This window comes from Oncorhynchus nerka, linkage group LG14 (genome assembly GCF_034236695.1).
Source record: "Oncorhynchus nerka isolate Pitt River linkage group LG14, Oner_Uvic_2.0, whole genome shotgun sequence".
Classification (NCBI taxonomy): domain Eukaryota; kingdom Metazoa; phylum Chordata; class Actinopteri; order Salmoniformes; family Salmonidae; genus Oncorhynchus; species Oncorhynchus nerka.
The window spans coordinates 60247271-60270486 of record NC_088409.1 but is presented as its reverse complement, the minus strand read 5'-3'; the positions used below and the strand labels follow the sequence as shown (position 1 = coordinate 60270486).

Here is a 23216-nt window from a genome sequence, read left to right as displayed (position 1 = left end):
TTGATTTTGTCCAAAGTAATGGTATTCAAAATCTGGTAAATTGATAAAACACACTTTCTTTAACCTGTATAGATGATGTATTTTGGATGTTTTCAGACTAATAATCACGATAATTTTTTGGGGTGCACTAAAATTACAAAAAGTTAACTCAAGTTAATTAATTAACTGACAAAGGTGTGTGTGAAACAAGTAACAATTTATTCAGGATTTCTTTGTCCTTTTTTTTGTCTATGAAAATAAAATAATAATCACAACCATAGCAACAACACTATGAACATAGGCCGTTTTACATTTGCATCTAGTGGGTACATATGTGCAGTTAATCTTTGCAGTTCTAGCTCGTTAAATGGCATACCCTTCAACTTTATAGTGAGTGTACTTTAGTTCCTCTGTTCGGCTGATGTAAAGGCACACTTTGGTATAGCTTCTCTATTGTGCTGCAATGTAAGGCCTTTTGTAGACACATTCAGGTCTGAGAAACCACAGTGGGACAATAAAGTAAATGAGGCCTGAACAAATACAACTCTAGAAGGAACCAAATGATGATAACATCGGATGTAGACTGATCCACAGGGTCAATCCTCTGGATCCTCAGTCCTTTGTCCAGTGTTATAGGCCCACTGTTCAAGTCCTCTTGCAGCTTCTTCAAAAGGGACTAGGTTTTCTCCCCAGCGAAGAGTTGATTCAGCAACCTGTCCCATTCTCTCAAACAGCAACTGTGCCAATATAAGCATTAAACATGGTCGGTCACCAAAAAAAGGGGGGGGGGGGGGAAGATCCTTCCCCCCTCTCTGAAACATAACACAGAACTTTCAGCGAATAATCACCCAGCCACTCATACATAAACAGAGATAACACAGCCGTTTGTACTTGTGAATAGCTGTGAGCACTCAACATGGAAACATCTCTCAAACTGGAGAAATACATGTAATACTCTGTCTGTTACAGCAGGGGGAAGTGTCGTATCTCAGTGTGCATTGCTGCTGTCGCTGAAGGCAAGAGAGTGGTGGTAGTGGTGGTGGGGCAGTGATGTTGTCGAGTAGCTGCCAGGTCCTCGTTCATCACTCAAACTTGCGCAGGTGGTTGTACATGGACTGGACGTAGGTAAAGACACACATGGGGTCAGGCTTGCGCCCCATCACCATCATATCGTCCACCTCGATGAGTCGGTCACAGCCCGCCTTCTCCCTGAATCAGACAGAGAGCACGGCACAAGTAAGGAGGAGACTAGGGCTATTTATAGAATAGATCACATGGAACAATGTTGACTAATTATGTGGTATTGTACAGAAGCTCATGTGTTAGAACTCTCTCTGTATGTGGCTAGAGGCACACATGGTTTTGATCTATACTGTGTCAGTGTTCTGCATGCATCCATGTGTCAGCAGGACTACGAGACGCTGTGCTGCAGCAGCTGTGTTCTCAGTGGGGAGGTCAGGCTGGAGGAATGTGAGAGGAGCGGATGGAAGCAGAGCAGAGGGAAGAGGAGGTTACTGCGGGGACCCGGGGAGGGGAGAGGGTATTCTCTGGCAGCGGCTGCCTCAACGTGTGGGCTGGAGACACTATTTACCAAGATGCAACAGAAACATTGTAAGGTCATCTCAGTGCTACAATGTTCCACGTATCAACGCTATTAATGGAATCTGAAGGTGATTCCATTCATGTTATTTCTCCTTGTGTGGTGGCCAGGGACACTGGGACTCTAAATGTGTCTACACAGGTAACTTGGGATCGCCTTCATATCAAGCACAGCACTGTAGTGTCCATAGCTTCACCAAACCAAGAGGAGAGCGACATTGGAAATGCACACGAATAGGCCCGATACATAAAGCGTTGTCCCACTGATATGATCTTACAACGTTCCGACATAATGAATGGATGAATCGTTCCAGCGTAATTCAAGACAGAGGTGCATATGGGTGTGTGTACAACGCTCAGAAATACATAACGTATACATAACGCGTATTACAATGTAAAAGTCACGTACTCTGCTGTCCCGAAGGCAAGCTCAAAGTTGTGTTTGCGGTCGGCAGGCGTCAGCACGTTGTAGTCAAACTCAGTGGGGAAGAAGGAATGGACCAGGGCACAGAAGGCCATGCCGTCACTCCAACTGGACGAGAAGTTCTGGATGTCTATGTTCTGGGGACGGAGAGACAGAGTTAGGAGTGTGTGGTTGTGTGTGTGTCTGGACTGTAAATGTCTCTGAGTGTGCGTGGTGTATTTGCACATGTGTTTAGCGGGTGGGGGTGGGGGGTGGGGGGTGGGGGGATACGGAGGTACCGTAAAAGAGACGTAAGAATAAACCAAGACAGACAAAAAAAAAACTTGAAAAATGATTGGCTACCTATTCTAACTTTATGAAATTACCTCTCCCAGGTTTCTCTGTCGGTCCCACTGTCATAATGTGGAAAACAGAGGAGGAATCCTGAATGGTTCTTTATCCTCAATTCCTCTACCTGCGTCTCGCTCAGTTTCTCTCCAATTGGACATGATTTCAGAACTCTGTAATTTCACGGTTTTTGTGTCCTTTAGCCTATAAAAATCTCAGTGTGTCGGTGGGAAAATACAACTAGTCATGTTTGTTGAGTGCCAGTCAGGTCTCTAATTTGAGTGTGAGGAGGAGCTGCCTGCGGGAATCGGCTGGTGCTGTTTGCTCTGCAGGGCCGGCCTTGGCCCGTGACAGCTCTCTGTTTAACCAGAGCCACATGGACAGACTGGCACAGCTGCTGCAGAGTGCATGGCAGAGTGAAGCCAACAGCCCAAGCAATGAGCCGTAACTCAAACACACACGGATATGCATGTTCTCACACACACGCGCGCACACACACACACACACACACACACACACACACACACACACACACACACACACACACACACACACACACACACACACACACACACACACACACACACACACACACACACACACACACACACACACACACACACACACACTATACTACAATAGTACGCTTAGTTCAGTATGCAGCATAACCATGGCAAGTTGCTTCTCATTAACACATCAACGCTCCGCTATGTGCTAATGGTTTAACCCATGGAGAAACCAGGAGAGTTATTTTAATGCCCTCTTCAGGAGCTAGCAAAAATGACAAAAGACTGCTCCTGTGTAGTGGATCCATTTCAGGTGACCAGATGACAGTTCCATATTCATCATCTTTGTTACTGGCTACTATAGAGGTGTATTCATAACAGGTGAACCTGATCCTAGATCAGCCTCTACTCTGAGTTTGCTTTGTGAATACGGCCCAGGACTCTGTTCCGGTGTGTAGCCGTGTTCTGTCATCACGGTCTCACCTGGTATCCTATGGTTTTGGAACGGCACCACTCCAGAAGAATCTGCTTGATGCTGCTGGCACTGGACACACCAAAGCTCTGAGAACGCTTCAGCTTGGGCTTGGAGTCCATGGGCTTGGACCTACTGAGAGGAACGGGGACAGGGGTCAACACGATGAGCCAGCAAACATGACAGAGATCGTGTCCCTATTCTCTCCCGAAGTGTACACTTGCACACTTCCCGTGTTTGAGTGGTGTTTTTCCACCATTGTTAAATGAGATAGAGAGAGAGAGAGAGAGAGAATGAGAGTGTGTAGAGAATTGGGACGCAACCAAAGTATGAGTTAAGAATTACCCAGGAGAAAGGAGGGATAATACAAGGGAAAAGGAGAGGACCTATCAGTTTAGGGACGGGTGGCATAGAAAGAGAGACGGTGGTACCTGCTGGCTTCAGAATCCAGCTTTTCAAAGATGGACCAGCGGGCCTGAGCGCCAATGTTGCGCGGCAACGTCTGTGACCTCACCAGCTCCCGCCTCCGCTCAACTCCCCTCCCAAAGGGCAGGACCCCGCCCACATCTTCCACCCTGCGGGTCGGAGGACAGAGGAGTGTCACACATCAACTTGGGCCACAATGAGGACATTCGAAATGGCAAGTGGGTTATGGCATGAGGGTTAAAGCATGGACTATCTCACTTCTCTAGGACTGAGTAAAGAATAGTTCACTCACCCGTCTGTGTTGTGTTGGATGAGGCCAGAGTAAGTCACTGACTTCGGGGGAGCGGACAAGGACTTTTCTGCAAATAACAAATCAAAGAACAGATAAGGAAACTGTGGGAATAAAACATTGTGTGAGTCTGGTTAGTTCATGTTCTAGTAACAGGCCCGAGTTGATAGATCCCTCTTACCTGACAGGCGAGGAGAGCCCAGACCTCGGCTGAGACTGGGGGTCCATGTCTTCATAGAAGACACTAAACAGCAAAAAGACAAAGGGTGTTTCAAAGGATATTATGGCTTACGGAGCTTTTAGCTGATGTCTGGTGCCACTTACCTGGTTGAATGGGGGATTCTGGGATGGTTTGAGGCTGGTTATTGTCAGTAGGCTCTGATACAGGCGAGGGCAGAGAACGTACGGGACTGGTGGGAGATTCGCTCTTCATAACTGAGGGGTCAGCCGTTTTGGTTGTGGCGGTGATGGGTAGGTGGGGCATCCGCATGGCAACAGGGGCCGTGCTTTCATACGGGACGTTGTTATTGGCTGGCGAGCTTTTTCCATGTGACACAGTCGAGTTTTCTGATTGGACAAGCATTGAGAAAATGCAGTACATCCCCTCATACAGTACATGGGATGGTAAGTATGGCTGTATTTCTACTGTAGCTGAGATGGTAAAGAATAGAACAGTCATTACCTGGGGTAGTAGAGTGTCCATTCTCCAGTGCAGGGGATACAGGGGCTGGATCCACCTCTATTGGCTCCTCACGTTCAATACTCTACAGGACACAGAGATAGATTCACATGAACACCCCACCCCAGACTACTCAGGTGTCACAGTGTCTTCTATTTTGATGACAGGCCCTTTAAAACATGTGAACAACTTTTGGATGCCAAAATAAGCATGTTATCCGATACATGGTCAGATCCAGTCATTTCAGAGTGCTGACATGTTTCAAGTTCCCATCCTATCCATGGCCAAGGAACATTATTGTTCCATTTTTATCTCGTTAAATCCCCCCCCCCCCTACACAACGTTACTACCGCACCACATCTACTACTTTCCTTAGTACGTGACTGGGCTCAGTACACTGTGTGCCTGACTAACCAGCCAATCCACAGAGGAGCCTTTCAGGAAGACAACCAGGAAGTGACTGAGGGCTGTGTGATTTGTCTGTGGAGGATGTGTAATGTTTCTGACTTGCTCTTTCTTGCTCTCACACATGCATGTATTCACATACAATACAAGTTATTGTATACAGTTATTATCAAAGAAAGGGTACATTCCTCCCAGTGAAAATAAAGTCAGTAATTGAGCTGTAGGAGAGAAAGGAGCCAGGTGACCTCAGCAGAGAGGAATGCTGCTGCTGCTGGGTTGTGTGTGTGTGTGAGAGTGAGAGTGAGAGTGAGAGAGAGAGTGAGAGAGAGACTGCATTAAGAAGGGCCGAAGGGAGCTGGGAACAGCTGACTGTCCCACTGGGAGAAGGTGATGGGGGGGAGACAAATTTCCCCCAGTCAACCATGGAAGCCCCTGATCAACCCTGATGCTCTGGCTGAAACCCAAGCTCCTCCTGTCTTGGTGTGTCCCAGCCCTGGAAACGTTCTGTACTACGCCACGCTTCTCCTCCTGTCTGAATGGGCCACCAGACACGTGTGTGTGTGTGAGACTGTGGTGCTCTGGGCCTGAAGATAAAAGTAGGCAAATCTTTTAGGATAGTAGCGATTGAACGTAGAGGGTACCCTCGGTTTGATCTGATCTCGGACCAAAGTTAATGTCAAATAGTAGGAAGGCCCTTTTCAAATCTATATTTAAGAGGATGACCAGGAATCAAGGGACACCCCACAGAGCAACACACGCACACCAATTCTCCAAACAACACAGGCAGGACCTCTCTCCGCCACACTGGAACAACAAATCCCCCGGTCCCTGGGAGTGCGTCATTGAATTATCAGTGGGGAACTATAAAATATTTGGAGGAAATCGTGAAATGATGTAGGGAATGTGGAAAAGCCCTCAGTCTGCTACACAGACTCACGAGAGAAAAGGGGGGGGGGGGTTTGGTCAGTCTTAGCCTGCAGGGCTAAGATGAAACCCCCTGTCCTGTGTGTTCAGTTCCTCAGTCTCTATGTCCTTATTGTCTTAGAAGCAGAGCTAGTGGGCACACTGGATCAACAATGTAGCCTTTCTAGGAGCCTCCACTCTCTCTTCTCCCTGCGGAGGCACACCTGACCTGAGAGTGGATAACTACATTAGAATCTCCCCATTCAGCAGGACTGTAACCCCACTCCTAAACGCCCCCCCCTCCCCTCCCCCTCTCCCTCTCTCCGACCTGGTTCAGCAGCGTACGGACAAAAAGCATCAGGGCCAACACAGCATTCAAGGGTATGAGGCTGAATACAGATGGTAACAGGTGGTGGGACAGTGGGTTCTCCCAGGCACATGGCACTTTCATGTGGGTGTAAATATCACAGCTTTCCCATGTCCCTCCTGGCAACATGCCATTGAAATGTTGATGTGCAAACACAAGATAATCTAAGTGGATTGTTTTATTGCGAGTCTTGCCGTTTCGATTACGTTTCAATGAAGTGGTGCAGCGTATTGAGTGGTTGCGGAATGGAACATGAAGACAATGGGGGGCATGTTGTGAGAGAACTGGGCTGGGGGGGTTGAGTGGGGTGGGGGTATGACAAAATCCTGTCACTCGGGATTTTGGGCACAGTGTTGGGCACAGAAACAAAGATAGCCAGCTCTTCTGGACAACACCACCCTTCCATACAATAAGCCTCACTAATAGGAATATTGACATTTTCCATTGATCACATACCAATCCTTTCCAATACAGGACGTTGTTCTATGAACAGCATAGCGGTCTCGGTTTCTTAACACAATAAGGAGGAAATATATATGTAATAAACAATGCTACAGTCGACTATGGCGAACAGCATGCAAACACCCGCTTCCAATGTACCACCATGATAATTTAATAAGACAATTAGAGGGATAGAAATATATTGGGCCTAAAAGGTACATTACTCATCCAGGTGGGTACAGTACATTATCACATGTTAACTAACTCTGCACCTCCTTCTAATGTCAAATTAACAACACACACACACACACGCACACGCACGCGCACACACACACACACACACACACACACACACACACACACACACACACACAGCCATCAGAGCTGTTCAGAGCAAGCAGACAGTAGAGTTATAGTGGGCCTCTCATCACAGGTCTATAAAAGGGGTCTTTGCTCTGTAATTTCCTTGTAGAACAGGGAAGTCCTCACGGAGGGAGAGACACACAAAACCACCTGTTATTTCAAAAGACCCACAAAGCCTGCAATTTAACTGGTCGGCGCCTTGGTCCTACAGAAACGAGGGGGCCCTTTGAACACTTTCTTTACATCACCTGACTACAGGGGCCCCTGCCTTATCTGATGGGTGTTAGTGGGAGCGAGGCTGTTTGGCCGAGCACACACACACACACACACACACACACACACACACACACACACACACACACACACACACACACACACCCTTGTATTAAACTAACTGGGCACGCATACCCTTCACAAGGGCTTCAGAGAGCCTCCCACCTCTAATCCCCCTATAAACCTGCTTCAGGATCTCTCCTCTTTCACTGGGATTTTCCAGGGTTTCAGTCACAAGGCAGGGTCCATAAAACACTGTCAAAGGTTTAGAATATATATACCCCAATGTCACCGGCGTACCCGGCGTACAAATAAGATAACCTTATGTTCCGGTCAGGGGCTGGATGTCCCGGAAGACCATGTACCGTTGAGAGTGTGACGCATGCGGCAATGTAAGATTGTGCGTGCGTGCCGCAGAAAGACATGTAGGATGTGTGTGTGTGTGATGCGGAAGGTCATGTAAGATTGTGCGTGCGTGCCGCAGAAAGACATGTAGGACGTGTGTGGGTGTGATGCGGAAGGTCATGTAAGATTGTGCGTGCGTGCCGCAGAAAGACATGTAGGATGTGTGTGTGTGTGTTGCGGAAGGTCATGTAAGATTGTGCGTGCGTGCCGCAGAAAGACATGTAGGATGTGTGTGTGTGTGATGCGGAAGGTCATGTAAGATTGTGCGTGCGTGCCGCAGAAAGACATGTAGGATGTGTGTGTGTGTGATGCGGAAGGTCATGTAAGATTGAGAGAGCGTAAGGGGAGGGAAGGGAGATGGGACCGACTCCCCAGGACAGCAGTTGGCACCCAATAACTTCGACATCTCCAAGATCCAAGAGGTTTAGTAGTCCGCTCTCGGGTTACAAGGCACCAGCTGTGCAAGACATCGGTGTCCCAGCCTCCCGACACCAAAACAAATCGATAAAACCTGGTGATATGACATGACTGTCTGACGATTCAATCAGCTAAGTTAGGAGGTGCGAGGACACGTGCTCCGAAAAACAGCACACCCTCTAGTCCGTACAGTATGGCTGCATGAAAAGTGTTGAGTCAAACCAGTGCAAACAAGTCTAATGCAAACACTAATTCCCACTAAACTTTTGCTGTTGTTGTCTGTCTGTTTGAAAATGTAAAAATATAATATATATATATATAATAAATAATAATAACAAAACAAACACTATTTCCCTCTCTCTCTCGCCAAGTCCTCCCTCTCTCTCTCTCCCTCCCTACCTCTCTCCAAGTCCTCCCTCTCTCTCCGAGGCCTCCCTCTCTCTCCCTCCCCCCGAGTCCTCCCTCTCTCTCCCTCCCTCCGAGTCCTCCCTCCCTCCATCTCCCTCCCTCCGAGTCCTCCCTCCCTCTCCCTCCCTCCGAGTCCTCCCTCTCTCTCCCTCTCTCCGAGTCCTCCCTCTCTCTCCCTCCCTCCCGAGTCCTCTCCCTCCCTCCCTCCCTCCGAGTCCTCCCTCCCTCTCTCTCCGAATCCTACCTCATTCTCCCTCCCTCCTTCTTTCCGAGTCCTCCCTTTCCCTCCCTCCCTCTCGCTGAGTCCTCCCTTCCTCTCCCTGCCTCTGAGTCCTCCCTCCCCCTCTCTGAGTCCTCCCTCCCTCCGAGTACTCCCTCTCTCCCTCCCTCTCTCTCCCTCTCTCTTTCCGAGTCCTCCCCCTCCCTCGCTCGCTCGCTCCCTCCCTCCCTCCCTCCCTCAGAGTCCTCCCTCCCTCTCCCCACGGGACCCACGGCCAACAATGAATGTAGAGGGCGGTGGAACCTGTAACCACAGCGATGGGAAATACAGGGCATTGTCTGGAAGTAATTAGGAGAGCCAGGGGCAGCCTGGGAGGGGAGCGGCCGGCCAGTCAAGCCAGCCCAGCCCTGCTCGCATGCCTTTCTCAAGCCCCCTTCACCCCTGACCTCTCTCTCTTCTCTCTCTCTCTCTCTCTCTCTCTCTCTCTCTCTCTCTCTCTCTCTCTCTCTCTCTCTCTCTCTCTCTCTCTCTCTCTCTCTCTCTCTCTCTCTCTCTCTCTCTCTCTCTCTCTCTCTCTCTCTCTCTCTCTCTCTCTCTCTCTCTCTCTCTCTCTCTCTCTCTCTCTCTCTCTCTCTCCAATAGAGATATATATATCTCTCTCTATTGGGGGGGAGAGGATATATATATATATATATATGCGAGTTGATCAAAATTTGGTTTGTTTTCAAATTCTTTGCGTATCTTGGTAATCGGAGGGAATATGTGTCTAATATGGTCATACATTTGACAAGTGGTTAGGAAGTGCATCTCAGTTTCCACCTCATTTTGTGGGCAGTGTACACATAGCCTGTCTTCTCTTGAGAAGTTTGGGTCAGTCACAGTGGTCAGGTATTCTGCCACTGTGTACTCTCTGTTTAGAGCCAAATAGCATTCTAGTTTGCTCAGTTCTTTTATTAATTCTTTCCATTGTGTCAAGTAATTATCTTTTTGTTTTCTCATGATTTGGTTGGGTCTAATGGTGTTGCTGTGTAGGGTCTGTTTGTGAACAGAGCCCCAGGACCAGTTTGCTTAGGGGACTCTTCTACAGGTTCATCTCTCTGTAGGTGATGGCTTTGTTATGGAAGGTTTGGGAATCGCTTCCTTTTATGTGGTTGTAGAATTTAACGTCTCTTTTCATGATTTTGATCATTAACGGTTATCGGCCTAATTCTGCTCTGCATGCATTATTTGGTGTTTTACGTTTTATATTTTTGCAGAATTCTGCATGCAGTCTCAGTTTGGTGTTTGTCCCATTTTGGGAATTCCTGGTTGGTGAGCGGACCCCAGACCTCACAACCATAAAGGGCAATGAGTTCTATAACTGATTCAAGTATTTTTTAGCCAGATCTTAATTGGTATGTCAAATTTTATGTTCCTTTTGATGGCATAGAAAGCCGAGGTATGAATAGTTTGTGTGCTCTAGGGCAACGGTGTCTAGATGGAATTTGTATTTGTGGTCCTGGCAACTGGACCTTTTTTTGGAACACCATTATTTTTGTCTTACTGAGATTTACTGCCAGGGCCCAAGTTTTGACAGTGCAGAAGATCTAGGTGCTGCTGTAGGCCCTCCTTGGTTGGGGACAGAAGCACCAGATCATCAGCAAACAGTATACATTTGACTTCAGATTCTAGTAGGCTGAGGCCGAGTGCTGCAGACTGTTCTAGTGCCCTCGCCAATTCGTTGCTATATACAGTGGGGCAAAAAAGTATTTAGTCAGCCACCAATTGTGCTAGTTCTCCCACTTAAAAGGCCTGTAATTTTCATCATAGGTACACTTCAACTATGACAGACAAAAGGAGAAAAAAAAATCCTGAAAATCACATTGACGGATTTTTAATGAATTTATTTGCATATTATGGTGGAAAATAAGTATTTGGTCAATAACAAAAGTTTATCTCAATACTTTGTTATATACCCTTTATTGGCAATGACAGAGGTCAAACGTTTTCTGTAAGTCTTCACAAGGTTTTCACACACTGTTGCTGGTATTTTGGCCCATTCCTCCATGCAGATCTCCTCTAGAGCAGTGATGTTTTGGGGCTGTTGTTGGGCAACACGGACTTTCAACTCCCTCCAAAGATTTTCTATGGGGTTGAGATCTGGAGACTGGCTAGGCCACTCCAGGACCTTGAAATGCTTCTTACGAAGCCACTCCTTCGTTGCCCGGGCGGTGTGTTTGGGATCATTGTCATGCTGAAAGACCCAGCCAAGTTTCATCTTCAATGCCCTTGCTGATCTCACGAAAATCTCACGATACATGGCCCCATTCATTCTTTCCTTTACACGGATCAGTCGTCCTGGTCCCTTTGCAGAAAAACAGCCCCCAAGCATGATGTTTCCACCTCCATGCTTCACAGTAGGTATGGTGTTCTTTGGATGCAACTCAGCATTCTTTGTCCTCCAAACACGATGAGTTGAGTTTTTACCAAAAAGTTATATTTTGGTTTCATCTGACCATATGACATTCTCCCAATCTTCTTCTGGATCATCCAAATGCTCTCTAGCAAACTTCAGACGGGCCTGGACATGTACTGGCTTAAGCAGGGGGACACGTCTGGCACTGCAGGATTTGAGTCCCTGGCGGCGTAGTGTGTTACTGATGGTAGGCTTAGTTACTTTGGTCCCAGCTCTCTGCAGGTCATTCACTAGGTCCCCCCGTGTGGTTCTGGGATTTTTGCTCACCGTTCTTGTGATCATTTTGACCCCACGGGGTGAGATCTTGCGTGGAGCCCCAGATCGAGGGAGATTATCAGTGGTCTTGTATGTCTTCCATTTCCTAATAATTGCTCCCACAGTTGATTTCTTGAAACCAAGCTGCTTACCTATTGCAGATTCACTCTTCCCAGCCTGGTGCAGGTCTACAATTCTGTTTCTGGTGTCCTTTGACAGCTCTTTGGTCTTGGCCATAGTGGAGTTTGGAGTGTGACTGAGGTTGTGGACAGGTGTCTTTTATACTGATAACAAGTTCAAACAGGTGCCATTAATACAGGTAACGAGTGGAGGACAGAGGTGCCTCTTAAAGAAGAAGTTACAGGTCTTGCTTGTTTGTAGGTGACCAAATACTTATTTTCCACCATAATTTGCAAATAAATTCATAAAAAATCCTACAATGTGATTATCTGGATTTTTTTCTCTCATTTTGTCTGTCATAGTTGAAGTGTAGCTGAGGGGAGGACGGCTCATAATAATGGCTGGAATGGAGCGAATGGAATGGCATCAAACACATAGAAACCATGGAAACCACGTGTTTGATACCATTCCACTCCAGCCATTACCACGGGCCCGTCCTCCCCAATTAAGGTGCCACCAACCTCCTGCGATTGTCCACAGATCTTCATCAGGAGAACAACACGCACCAAATCGATGTGAGGAGTGTGAGATGTGAGGTGGAGAGGAATGGTATCAAATACATGAAACACATGGTTACCATGTGTTTGATGCCAATTCCATTATTATGAGCCTTCTTCCCCTCAGCAGTCTTCACTGCTGTGTGCATAGGTGCACATCGTGTGCCAACCATCACAAACAATCTATCCATCAGACTATACTAGACTGTGACGAACACACGCACCTATGGCACTGCAAGGTAAACCAAGCAGTCCATTAGTAAATGCATGTTTGAGCAGCAGTGCAGAAGACGGTGGTTGAGTAATGTTTACATTTACATTTAAGTCATTTAGCAGACGCTCTTATCCAGAGCGACTTACAAATTGGTGCTTTCACCTTATGACATCCAGTGGAACAGCCACTTTACAATAGTGCATCTAGGTCTTTTAAGGGGGGGTGAGAAGGATTACTTTATCCTATCCTAGGTATTCCTTAAAGAGGTGGGGTTTCAGGTGTCTCCGGAAGGTGGTGATTGACTCCGCTGTCCTGGCGTCGTGAGGGAGTTTGTTCCACCATTGGGGGGCCAGAGCAGCGAACAGTTTTGACTGGGCTGAGCGGGAACTGTACTTCCTCAGTGGTAGGGAGGCGAGCAGGCCAGAGGTGGATGAACGCAGTGCCCTTGTTTGGGTGTAGGGCCTGATCAGAGCCTGGAGGTACTGAGGTGCCGTTCCCCTCACAGCTCCGTAGGCAAGCACCATGGTCTTGTAGCGGATGCGAGCTTCAACTGGAAGCCAATGGAGAGAGCGGAGGAGCGGGGTGACGTGAGAGAACTTGGGAAGGTTGAACACCAGACGGGCTGCGGCGTTCTGGATGAGTTGTAGGGGTTTAATGGCACAGGCAGGGAGCCCAGCCAACAGCGAGTTGCAGTAATCCAGACGGGAGATGACAAGTGCCTGTGGGGGGTCCTGTATTGTAAGGAGCGGAGAGAGTATATGATGGTGGTGTATTGCGTGTGTGTGTGTGTGTGTGTAGCAGGGACAGGGAGCGTTGGCTTTCAGCTGATTTGAGGCGTTTTGATAATACAACCTGTGCTCTGCTCCTCTTTAGAAGTCCTCTCCATGTGTGCTGTATAATAGTACCGAGTGTGTTTAGTGTATGCAATGGGATCCTACCGTTGGAGGTGTGTTGAGGGCAGGACGCTGTGGGGGTTGTTTGTAGAGTACGTGCGCGGTGTGTGTCTGTGTTTGCTCACGGTGACAGTGTGAGCGTGCTCTGACGGAGTTTCCACTGATAAAGTCTCACCCCCCCTCGTCGGTTCACATGCCCTGAAGATGCCTCAGTCTGAGAGAAGACAAACACATGCATGCAACCAGGCACACACACACACAAACACACACACACACACATGCCCAGCCCAGCCCAGCCCAGCGAGGACCTAAGGATTCACACTGTGGTCCTGTGTTATGTAGTTACGTTAACTGTCAAAGATAACGTTGTGACCTGGGCGGAATTTATCCAGATCATCTTCTATTAGGGAACAGGAGCTCTCTCCTCAAAGGGAGTACACTGAGGAATGTAGCGAATGTGAGGTTGGAGGTGTGCAGGTGTGGTCTGTCTGTGAAAGCATGCCTGTGTCTGAGTACTTGAGTGAATTCTGATGCCTGCTGCAAGTGGAGCAGAGGTGAAGAGGTCTGTGAGAGAAGGGGAGGAAGGGAGGAGGGAATGGGGGAGTGTTGGAGGGGGCACTGACTCATTCCTGAAGCCTAGAGTGTGGAGTCTGGGGGTGGCTGGGTCCTGGGTGACCCTCTCCTCTAAATCCCCTCCTCGGTCAATGTACTTCAAATGAGGCAGAATGTCGACACAATAGCCCTTTCAGACAGCAGCTATGGTGGAGTAATTGGCGACAGGCAGCATTGTGTGACTCCTCGGCAGAGACCGGACAGACTGACTGACGTAGGTGGCCGTGGAGGATGAGCAGGAGGAGGGAGGAGGAGGATTCCTGTCTAGTATTGTCAGAGCAGCAGCCTTGACCAGCACAGTGGTAGAGGCTCATAGTTTCTCTATTGAGAGGAGTATCAAATGATCCCAGTTAAACCCACTGCCTGTCCTCCTCAGACTCTGGGGGAGCTGGTGTGTGCTCAAAGGGACTGAGGGGAACTTCTGATGAACTGTGTTCAGCCACGTAAGACTGCATAAAAACACAGAAAGAGAGAGAGAGAGAGAGAGAGAGACTCATATCTATCTGCATCAGAGTGTCAGGTGTCCAAGGCACAGTCAAGCACAGGGGGAGATGTACTGTAACCAATCCTATAGTGAAAGTACATCCCAATTGGCTGTGCTCTCTAAGTGGGGCGAAGCTTAACTCCAGGGCTGCAAAACCATCTTCAGATGTGCCTGGAGGTCCCCAGCGCAATCAGCTCCCTCCCTCAGACCTGCTGAAACAGCTCCATCGGACTTTACGAAGTCAACATACTGTACAGTCTTTCTCTACTCTCATTGGCTGTGTCTAGACTTGACAGTTCATGCAGCTTTTGTATTCTGATCATGGAGTTCTGGTCATGGAATTCCAAACACGTCTACACCTACATTTAAATGTGTCTACTGTGTCCACATTGTGTCCGGATTCCCTTTTCCCACACTATATTCAAATGCAGTTTGCATTCTGCAAATGGCGGAACAGGCTAAATCTGATTACACAACAACAACAACTATTGGATCAATAGATGAGGAACTCACATTAGTTTTCTACAGTGTTATGATCCAATCTCTGTCTGGTTGTTTGGAAATTTGAAGAAAAAGGTTTTGGCCACAAAAAGGGGGATCTCCAACAATCTGTTATGAGAAACAAAGAACCTCTGTTTCATACTAAGCGACATATTTACATTAGATAAGAATCCTCCGATGCTTTACAACATGCTTTGTTAAGATGAGGTGCATGACATCAGTCGTTTGCATACACGCTGTGTACTTGTGTGTGTTTGTTGCGTGGGTGAGCAGTCACAGTTAACAGTCAACCTCCGTGCCAGACAGTCAAGGGTTAGTTTGCAGAAAGCAGCTGTGAGTTTACAACCAAGACACAACAAAGAACCTCTGAGCCAAGAGGAAAGATTTGGAATCAAATAAAAGAGAAAATCTAAATATTGACCTTATAAAAGGGTGAATGTTACCGTTGTAGTTTCCAAAGCAGTGTAGCCTTAGGGCCTTGTGTTGGGATACAGTCAAGAACAGGGCTCCGGGCAGCCGAGCGGAAATGGAGGAAAACTCGCCTCCCTGCAGACCTGGCATCCTTTCACTCCCTCCTCTCTACATTTTCCTCCTCTGTCTCTGCTGCTAAAGCCACTTTCTACCACTCTAAATTCCAAGCATCTGCCTCTAACCCTAGGAAGCTCTTTGCCACCTTCTCCTCCCTCTTGAATCCTCCTCCCCCTCCCCCCCCCTCCTCCCTCTCTGCAGATGACTTCGTCAACCATTTTGAAAAGAAGGTCGACGACATCCGATCCTCGTTTGCTAAGTCAAACGACACCGCTGGTTCTGCTCACACTGCCCTACCCTGTGCTCTGACCTCTTTCTCCCCTCTCTCTCCAGATGACATCTCACGTCTTGTGACGGCCGGCCGCCCAACAACCTGCCCGCTTGACCCTATCCCCTCCTCTCTTCTCCAGACCATCTCCGGTGACCTTCTCCCTTACCTCACCTCGCTCATCAACTCATCCCTGACCGCTGGCTACGTCCCTCCCGTCTTCAAGAGAGCGAGAGTTGCACCCCTTCTGAAAAAACCTACACTCGATCCCTCCGATGTCAACAACTACAGACCAGTATCCCTTCTTTCTTTTCTCTCCAAAACTCTTGAACGTGCCGTCCTTGGCCAGCTCTCCCGCTATCTCTCTCAGAATGACCTTCTTGATCCAAATCAGTCAGGTTTCAAGACTAGTCATTCAACTGAGACTGCTCTTCTCTGTATCACGGAGGCGCTCCGCACTGCTAAAGCTAACTCTCTCTCCTCTGCTCTCATCCTTCTAGACCTATCGGCTGCCTTCGATACTGTGAACCATCAGATCCTCCTCTCCACCCTCTCCGAGTTGGGCATCTCCGGCGCGGCCCACGCTTGGATTGCGTCCTACCTGACAGGTCGCTCCTACCAGGTGGCGTGGCGAGAATCCGTCTCCTCACCACGTGCTCTCACCACTGGTGTCCCCAGGGCTCTGTTCTAGGCCCTCTCCTATTCTCGCTATACACCAAGTCACTTGGCTCTGTCATAACCTCACATGGTCTCTCCTATCATTGCTATGCAGACGACACACAATTAATCTTCTCCTTTCCCCTTCTGACGACCAGGTGGCGAATCGCATCTCTGCATGTCTGGCAGACATATCAGTGTGGATGACGGATCATCACCTCAAGCTGAACCTCGGCAAGACGGAGCTGCTCTTCCTCCCGGGAAGGACTGCCCGTTCCATGATCTCGCCATCACGGTTGACAACTCCATTGTGTCCTCGTCCCAGAGCGCTAAGAACCTTGGCGTGATCCTGGACAACACCCTGTCGTTCTCAAATAACATCAAGGCGGTGGCCCGTTCCTGTAGGTTCATGCTCTACAACATCCGCAGAGTACGACCCTGCCTCACACAGGAAGCGGCGCAGGTCCTAATCCAGGCACTTGTCATCTCCCGTCTGGATTACTGCAACTCGCTGTTGGCTGGGCTCCCTGCCTGTGCCATTAAACCCCTACAACTCATCCAGAACGCCGCAGCCCGTCTGGTGTTCAACCTTCCCAAGTTCTCTCACGTCACCCCGCTCCTCCGCTCTCTCCACTGGCTTCCAGTTGAAGCTCGCATCCGCTACAAGACCATGGTGCTTGCCTACGGAGCTGTGAGGGAACGGCACCTCACTACCTCCAGGCTCTGATCAGGCCCTACACCCAAACAAGGGCACTGCGTTCATCCACCTCTGGCCTGCTCGCCTCCCTACCACTGAGGAAGTACAGTTCCCGCTCAGCCCAGTCAAAACTGTTCGCTGCTCTGGCCCCCCAATGGTGGAACAAACTCCCTCACGACGCCAGGACAGCGGAGTCAATCACCACCTTCCGGAGACACCTGAAACCCCACCTCTTTAAGGAATACCTAGGATAGGATAAAGTAATCCTTCTCCCCCCCCTTAAAAGACCTAGATGCACTATTGTAAAGTGGCTGTTCCACTGGATGTCATAAGGTGAAAGCACCAATTTGTAAGTCGCTCTGGATAAGAGCGTCTGCTAAATGACTTAAATGTAAATGTAAATGTAAAAGAGAAACCTCAGACTTTTCAAACAGACACTACTGTGGTTTACAATACACCAAGGACTAAGATGGTAACTTTCCCAGACTTATCACTGAGTTCCCACCCAAACCTCATCACCTTAGAACTGACCAACTACCACAGCGTTAGCTTTTCATCAACTGTAACAAAGTACACGTGTTTTGTCTTTCAATCCCTCAAATGTCCCAATGAATGTCTGGATATGTGTAAGTGAGAAACAATGTACTGTGTTTATTGTTGCTCGTAAAGCTGAAGGACACGATGGAGTCCATTCAAAAAGGTTGCGCAAGCTCAACAAAGAGAATAGCCGGACAAGATTCTCCAGCGACATGTTGTCAGCAGCATGATAGCAGTATATGAGCGCAAAAGAACCATTCATCACACAGAGAGAGAGAGAGAGAGAGAGAGAGAGAGAGAAAGGGAGAGAGAGATTCTTCCGATGATCTATCACTCCCAGGAAAGAGAAGATCTAACGCTACAAGAACAGCTTCTTTCTCAGACTGCAGAGGCTGGACGGACATTAAAATAAGCAATTACTTCTACCAAAAATGTTCAGCGATGGGAAATGATCCTGATTGCTTTCATCTGGTATCTACTCCGCTTGCGTGTTTAAATATTAAGTTGAATATGACCCGAGTTTCCCCACTGCTGTCAAAGCTCTGACATCATCTCAGTGAAGTGGCCAAGAAAGTCTGTTCAACCCCCAATATCATGATTTAGTATAAACACACTCTGGAGTCTGGATGAATCATTGCACAATCTTGACAGCCTCTCAGAACCACATACTGTCACCACCACATAATTAAATACAACCCTTTCATTTATCCCTGCCAAGATGGCTGCCATTATTAGCCCATGCTAGATTTCTGGAGGTTCGCAAATAATCTACTGCTCTAATGTATCTCTATGTTCGCCATAACCCCAACCCAGTCTCCCCAGTGTATAAAGCTGAATGACCACTTTTCAGAGAGAGTTCAGTGTGTCAAATCGGAGGGCCTGTTGTTTCCGGACCTCTGGCAGTCTCTATGGGGGTGCCACAGGGTTCAATTCTCGGGCCGACTCTCTTCTCTGTATATATCAATGATGTCGCTCTTGCTGCTGGCGAGTCTCTGATCCACCTCTACGCAGACGACACCATTCTGTATACTTCTGGCCCTTCTTTGGACACTGTGTTAGCAAACCTCCAAACGAGCTTCAACAACATACAACACTCCTTCCGTTGCCTGCAACTGTTCTTAAATGATAGTAAAACTAAATGCACGGTCTTCAACCGATCGCTGCCCGCACCCGCCTGCCCGACTAGCATTACTACACTGGACGGTTCTGACTTAGAATATATGGACAACTATAAGTACCTAGCTGTCTGGCTAGACTGTAAGCTCACCTTCCAGACTCATATTAAACATCTCCAATCCAAAAGTTAAATCTAGAATCAGCTTCCTATTTCGCAACAAAGCCTCCTTCACTCATGCTACCAAACATACACTCATAAACTGACTATCCTACCGATCCTTGACTTCGGCGATGTCATTTACAAAATACCCTCCAACACTACTCAGCAAATTGGATACAGTCTATCACAGTGCCATATACTACCCCATATACTACCCAACACTGCGACCTGTATGCTCTTGTTGGCTCGTCTTCGCTACATATTCATCGCCAAACCCACTGGCTCCAGGTCATCTATAAGCCTTTGCTAGGTAAAGCTCCGCCTCACTGTTCACCATAGCAACACCCACCCGTAGCATGCGCTGCAGCAGGTATATTTCACTGGTCATCCCCAAAGCCAACACCTCTTTGGCCGCCTTTTCTTCCAGTTCTCTGCTGCCAATGACTGGAACGAATTGTAAAAATCACTGAAGTTGGAGATTTAAATCTCCCTCACTAACTTTAAGCGTCAGCTGTCAGATCAGCTTACCGATCGCTGCAGCTGTACACAGCCCATCTGTAAATAGCCCATCCATCCAACCAACTACCTACCTCATCCCCATATTTGTTTTTGTTTTTCTGCTCTTTTGCACACCAGTATTTCTACTTGCACATCCTCATCTGCACATATCATTCCAGTGTAAATTGCTCAATTGTAATTACTTCACCATTATTGGCCTATTTATTGCCTTACTTCCTTACTTCATTTGCCCACACTGTATGCAGATTTTTATATTGTGTTATTGACTGTACGTTTGTTGAGCCCATGTGCAACTGTGTTGTATTTGTCACACTGCTTTGCTTTATCTTGGCCAGGTCACAGTTGTAAATGAGAACTTGTTCTCAACTGGCCTACCTGGTTAAATAAAGGTGAAATAAAAAATAATTTTAAAAAAAACTCACGTTAGTCTTGCTGGACACAGCGAAGGTAGCTCGGCTGGAGAAGCGGGTGGCAGTGGGGCTGGAGGCCGAGCCCAAGGCTGACCCGGTCAGGGCTCCCATACTGGGGCCACCAGCAGGGCAGGTGGGGGATGTGGAGGGGGACTGGGGGCTCACCCTCTCCTGGCTGCTGGTGTGTGTCTGGGCCTGGAAGGACGCTGGCTGGTGCTGGTTGTTGTTGGTCATCAGGGCGCCTCTGTCGCACACTATCCCAGTGAGGAGCTCCACCTGATGTTTAAGGGCCTCCAGCTGGCTCCGGAGCTGCCGGTTCTCCTGCTGCAGCTGGGCCACAGCCAGGCCTAGGGGGCCTTCGCTGGCGTGGGCCGTCGCCTCCACCAGACGGCGCTCCACGCCCTGCTTGAAGGCGCTTACGTCCACGTGGATCTCACGCACGGCATCCCTCAGTGTGGCCTCGTAGCGGGCGAGCGCGGAGCACACCGTCTCGCCCTCCGGAGAGGAGCCCTCTCCCTCGGCTGTCAGAGGACCTGCGTCCATCTCTGCTCCACTGCCTCCAGTCGCTGTGTTCCTTACTGGGTCTTCTCTGCTCTCACTGGGTCTTCTCTGCTCTCACTGGGTCTTCTCTGCTCTCACTGGGTCTTCTCTGCTCTCTCTGGGGCTGCTCCCTCCTCCTGTCTGAGTGTCCCAGATACACGCACTTTGAATGGCGATTGGGGAGGAGTCAGTCTTGTGAGCTGCAGTTGAACCGTCAGGTCCCATGCGCACCAGGAGGTTCCTCAGGGTGTCCTCTATCCTGCCGAGTCAAAGCTCACATTTATCAGCCTGCTCCGACACACTGGATGACCATACGGAGGTCTCTCAAAAAGCAAACACTACTCAAACATGAAAGACTCTGAAAGACGTGAAGTGAATCAGTAGAAAAGTAAAAAGACACAATCTGTGTTGAAGCCAGGCATGTGACAAGGCTGTTGAGAATTAAACCAGTGAGGTAATTGTAACTTAGTTTCCGTGAGTGTACAGTGTGTGTGTGTGTGTGTGTATGTCTGAGAGCGAGAGACACAAAGAGAGAGAGAGAGAGACCGAGACAGATAGTAGTAAGAGAGATAGTAGACACAGACAGACAGACAGACAGACAGACAGACAGACAGACAGACAGACAGACAGACAGAGAGAGAGACAGACAGAGAAACAGAGAAACAGAGAGACAGACAGACAGAGAAACAGAGAGACAGAGAGACAGAGAGACAGAGAGAGAGACAGACAGACAGAGACAGAGAGAGATAGTAGTAACCCATACGTAAGTTCACCTCTCGAGCTCCAATATAGTATTCCCCCTCAGCGCTGGCCAACTATGAGCGTCTGCTCTGCTCTGCCCGGCTTTAAACACTCCTCTCTCTCACACTCACTCAGGTTAATCTCCCTCTTCTCCACTGGTCAGGGGGAGGGAGCAGGCACACAGAGGAGAGAGGAGGGAGGGAAAGTGAGAGGGAGGGAGGGAGAGAGAGAGACGGAGGCGGGCTAGATTTCCTCTTTATCCCTCCCAGCACTCGGTGAACTGTTGGAAGGAATCATCTGTGTTGATGTTGCCTTTCCCACCTCTCCTCCTCCTCGTGTATTTGTGTCATTCTCTCACGAGTGAACTTTTAACAGCAGGACGTTCAAGCAGCATTCTCTCTCTCTCTCCATCTTTCTCTCTGTCCTAATTTCTTTCGGTTCCAAGTCTTGTCAATCACGCCGGCTGTCTCCCCCTTTTAGCAGTGCTGTCATACATCAGGGGGAAACTGACACCCCCCCCCATGCCTCTGTCTTCCCTTCCCCTCTCTCTCTCTCTCTCTCTAATTGTATCATTATAGGTGGGTGGACAAAATAAGAGAGATAAGACAGGACAAGTAAATTTGTGAGATTACCTTTAATGAGAGAGAGATTGACGGGCAAGATAATGATTGACTTCAGGTAATCTGTGAAACAGAACATCCAAGTAGTGGAAAATGCCTGTCTCTGTCAGTATTCCATTGTATTGTGGTGTGAACAATTATTGCTGAAATTGTATTGTCAAAGTGGGTAACTGGGTTTGAGCCTGGTGAGTGAAGGGTGAAGGGCTGCACCCCTCTTCTCTTCCCCTCCCCCACGTAACAGGACCCTAGCAGAGCAAACATTCCATATCAGATTGGAGAGTGAGTGAGTGAGTGAGTGGGGGTCTGGCTGGATGGGTGGCTGGGACGAACACTGCCCTGCACCACCATCACAAAGAGAGCAGACGAACAGACACAAATAACTTTACATTCCACCCCACTGTTTACTGTAAACACAGGGGGGGTTGGAGAGGTGGCTTGGGAGGGGGGTGATTTACGATGGCAGACTGACTGTCCACCCTGGACATCCCTCCATCCCTAATTCCATCCCTCCTTCATACCCAAAGTCGTATGTAAGTCTGCTTGGCTGAGACACAACAGCCAGCCACCACAGGGACCACAGTCTACTGTAGCCTGGTTAAACCAGACGACTGAATGTGGTGCTCACCATTGTTTCATTTGAGTGCTGCATTCAGGGTGCTTTATCCAGGCTAGATCTGCAGGGGTGAGAAAGAAGAGAACTCCCAACAACTCCTGTTCTGTCAATGTGTGTTAATTGAATATCTGGATAAATCATGGCAAATACATTTACTTCACCGATCCTTTAAAATGAATTAGTGGGCTGCTTTGCACGGCAAGAGTTACCAGAGCGCCAAGTCGAGGTCGAAAAAGGCTTCTTAACAGCTTCCATAGTTGGCCATAAGACTCCTGAACAGCTAATCAAAGGGCTACCCAGACCCCTCTTTTACGCTGCTGCTACTCTCTGTTTATAATTTATGCATAGTCACTTTAACTCTACCTACATGTACATATTACCTCAATTGACTGTGTACCGGTACCCCCTGTATATAGCCTCCACATTGAACCAGTATATGCCTCCACATTGACTGTGTACCAGTACCCCCTGTATATAGCCTCACTTATTATTTTACTGCTGCTGTTGAATTATTTGTTACTTTTATTTTCTATTTTCTTTTTATCTATTTTTAACTTAACACTTATTATTCTTTTTCTTAACTTATTAAAGCACTGTTGGTTAAGGGCTTGTAAGTAAGCATTTCACTTTGAGGTCCACACCTGTTGTATTCCACGCATTTGACAAATAACATTTGATTTGATTTAATGAGCAAAATCCACTTGCCATTCTCCAAACAATGTGTCTCATTCCCTGAGTCGCTGGGCCAAGAGCAGCTGTTTCTTACGGTGTTTTCATAATGACTAAATATGACTGAGCTCCTGGGGGGACGTCAAC

The 23216-nt window shown here is 48.2% G+C and overlaps 1 protein-coding gene across 2 annotated transcripts; it reads right to left on the bottom strand.

Annotated features, from left to right (window-relative positions):
* Positions 1-177: 177 nt before the first annotated feature.
* On the bottom strand, positions 178-21518 carry LOC115141583 (smoothelin-like protein 2). Of its 2 annotated transcripts, none has more exons than XM_029680595.2 (10): positions 21200-21518; positions 19899-20685; positions 4705-4786; positions 4347-4589; positions 4204-4266; positions 4026-4092; positions 3739-3882; positions 3319-3439; positions 1988-2139; positions 178-1188 (listed from the first exon to the last, which is right to left on the bottom strand). In XM_029680595.2, the coding sequence occupies exons 2-10, from the start codon at positions 20427-20429 to the stop codon at positions 1062-1064; spliced, it is 1530 nt and encodes a 509-aa protein (XP_029536455.1). In that variant the 5' UTR covers positions 20430-20685; positions 21200-21518; the 3' UTR covers positions 178-1061. The 2 variants fall into 2 exon arrangements, with proteins under 2 accessions (XP_029536455.1, XP_029536451.1); XM_029680591.2 differs by having other exon boundaries at positions 3319-3442; positions 21200-21515.
* Positions 21519-23216: the final 1698 nt, after the last annotated feature.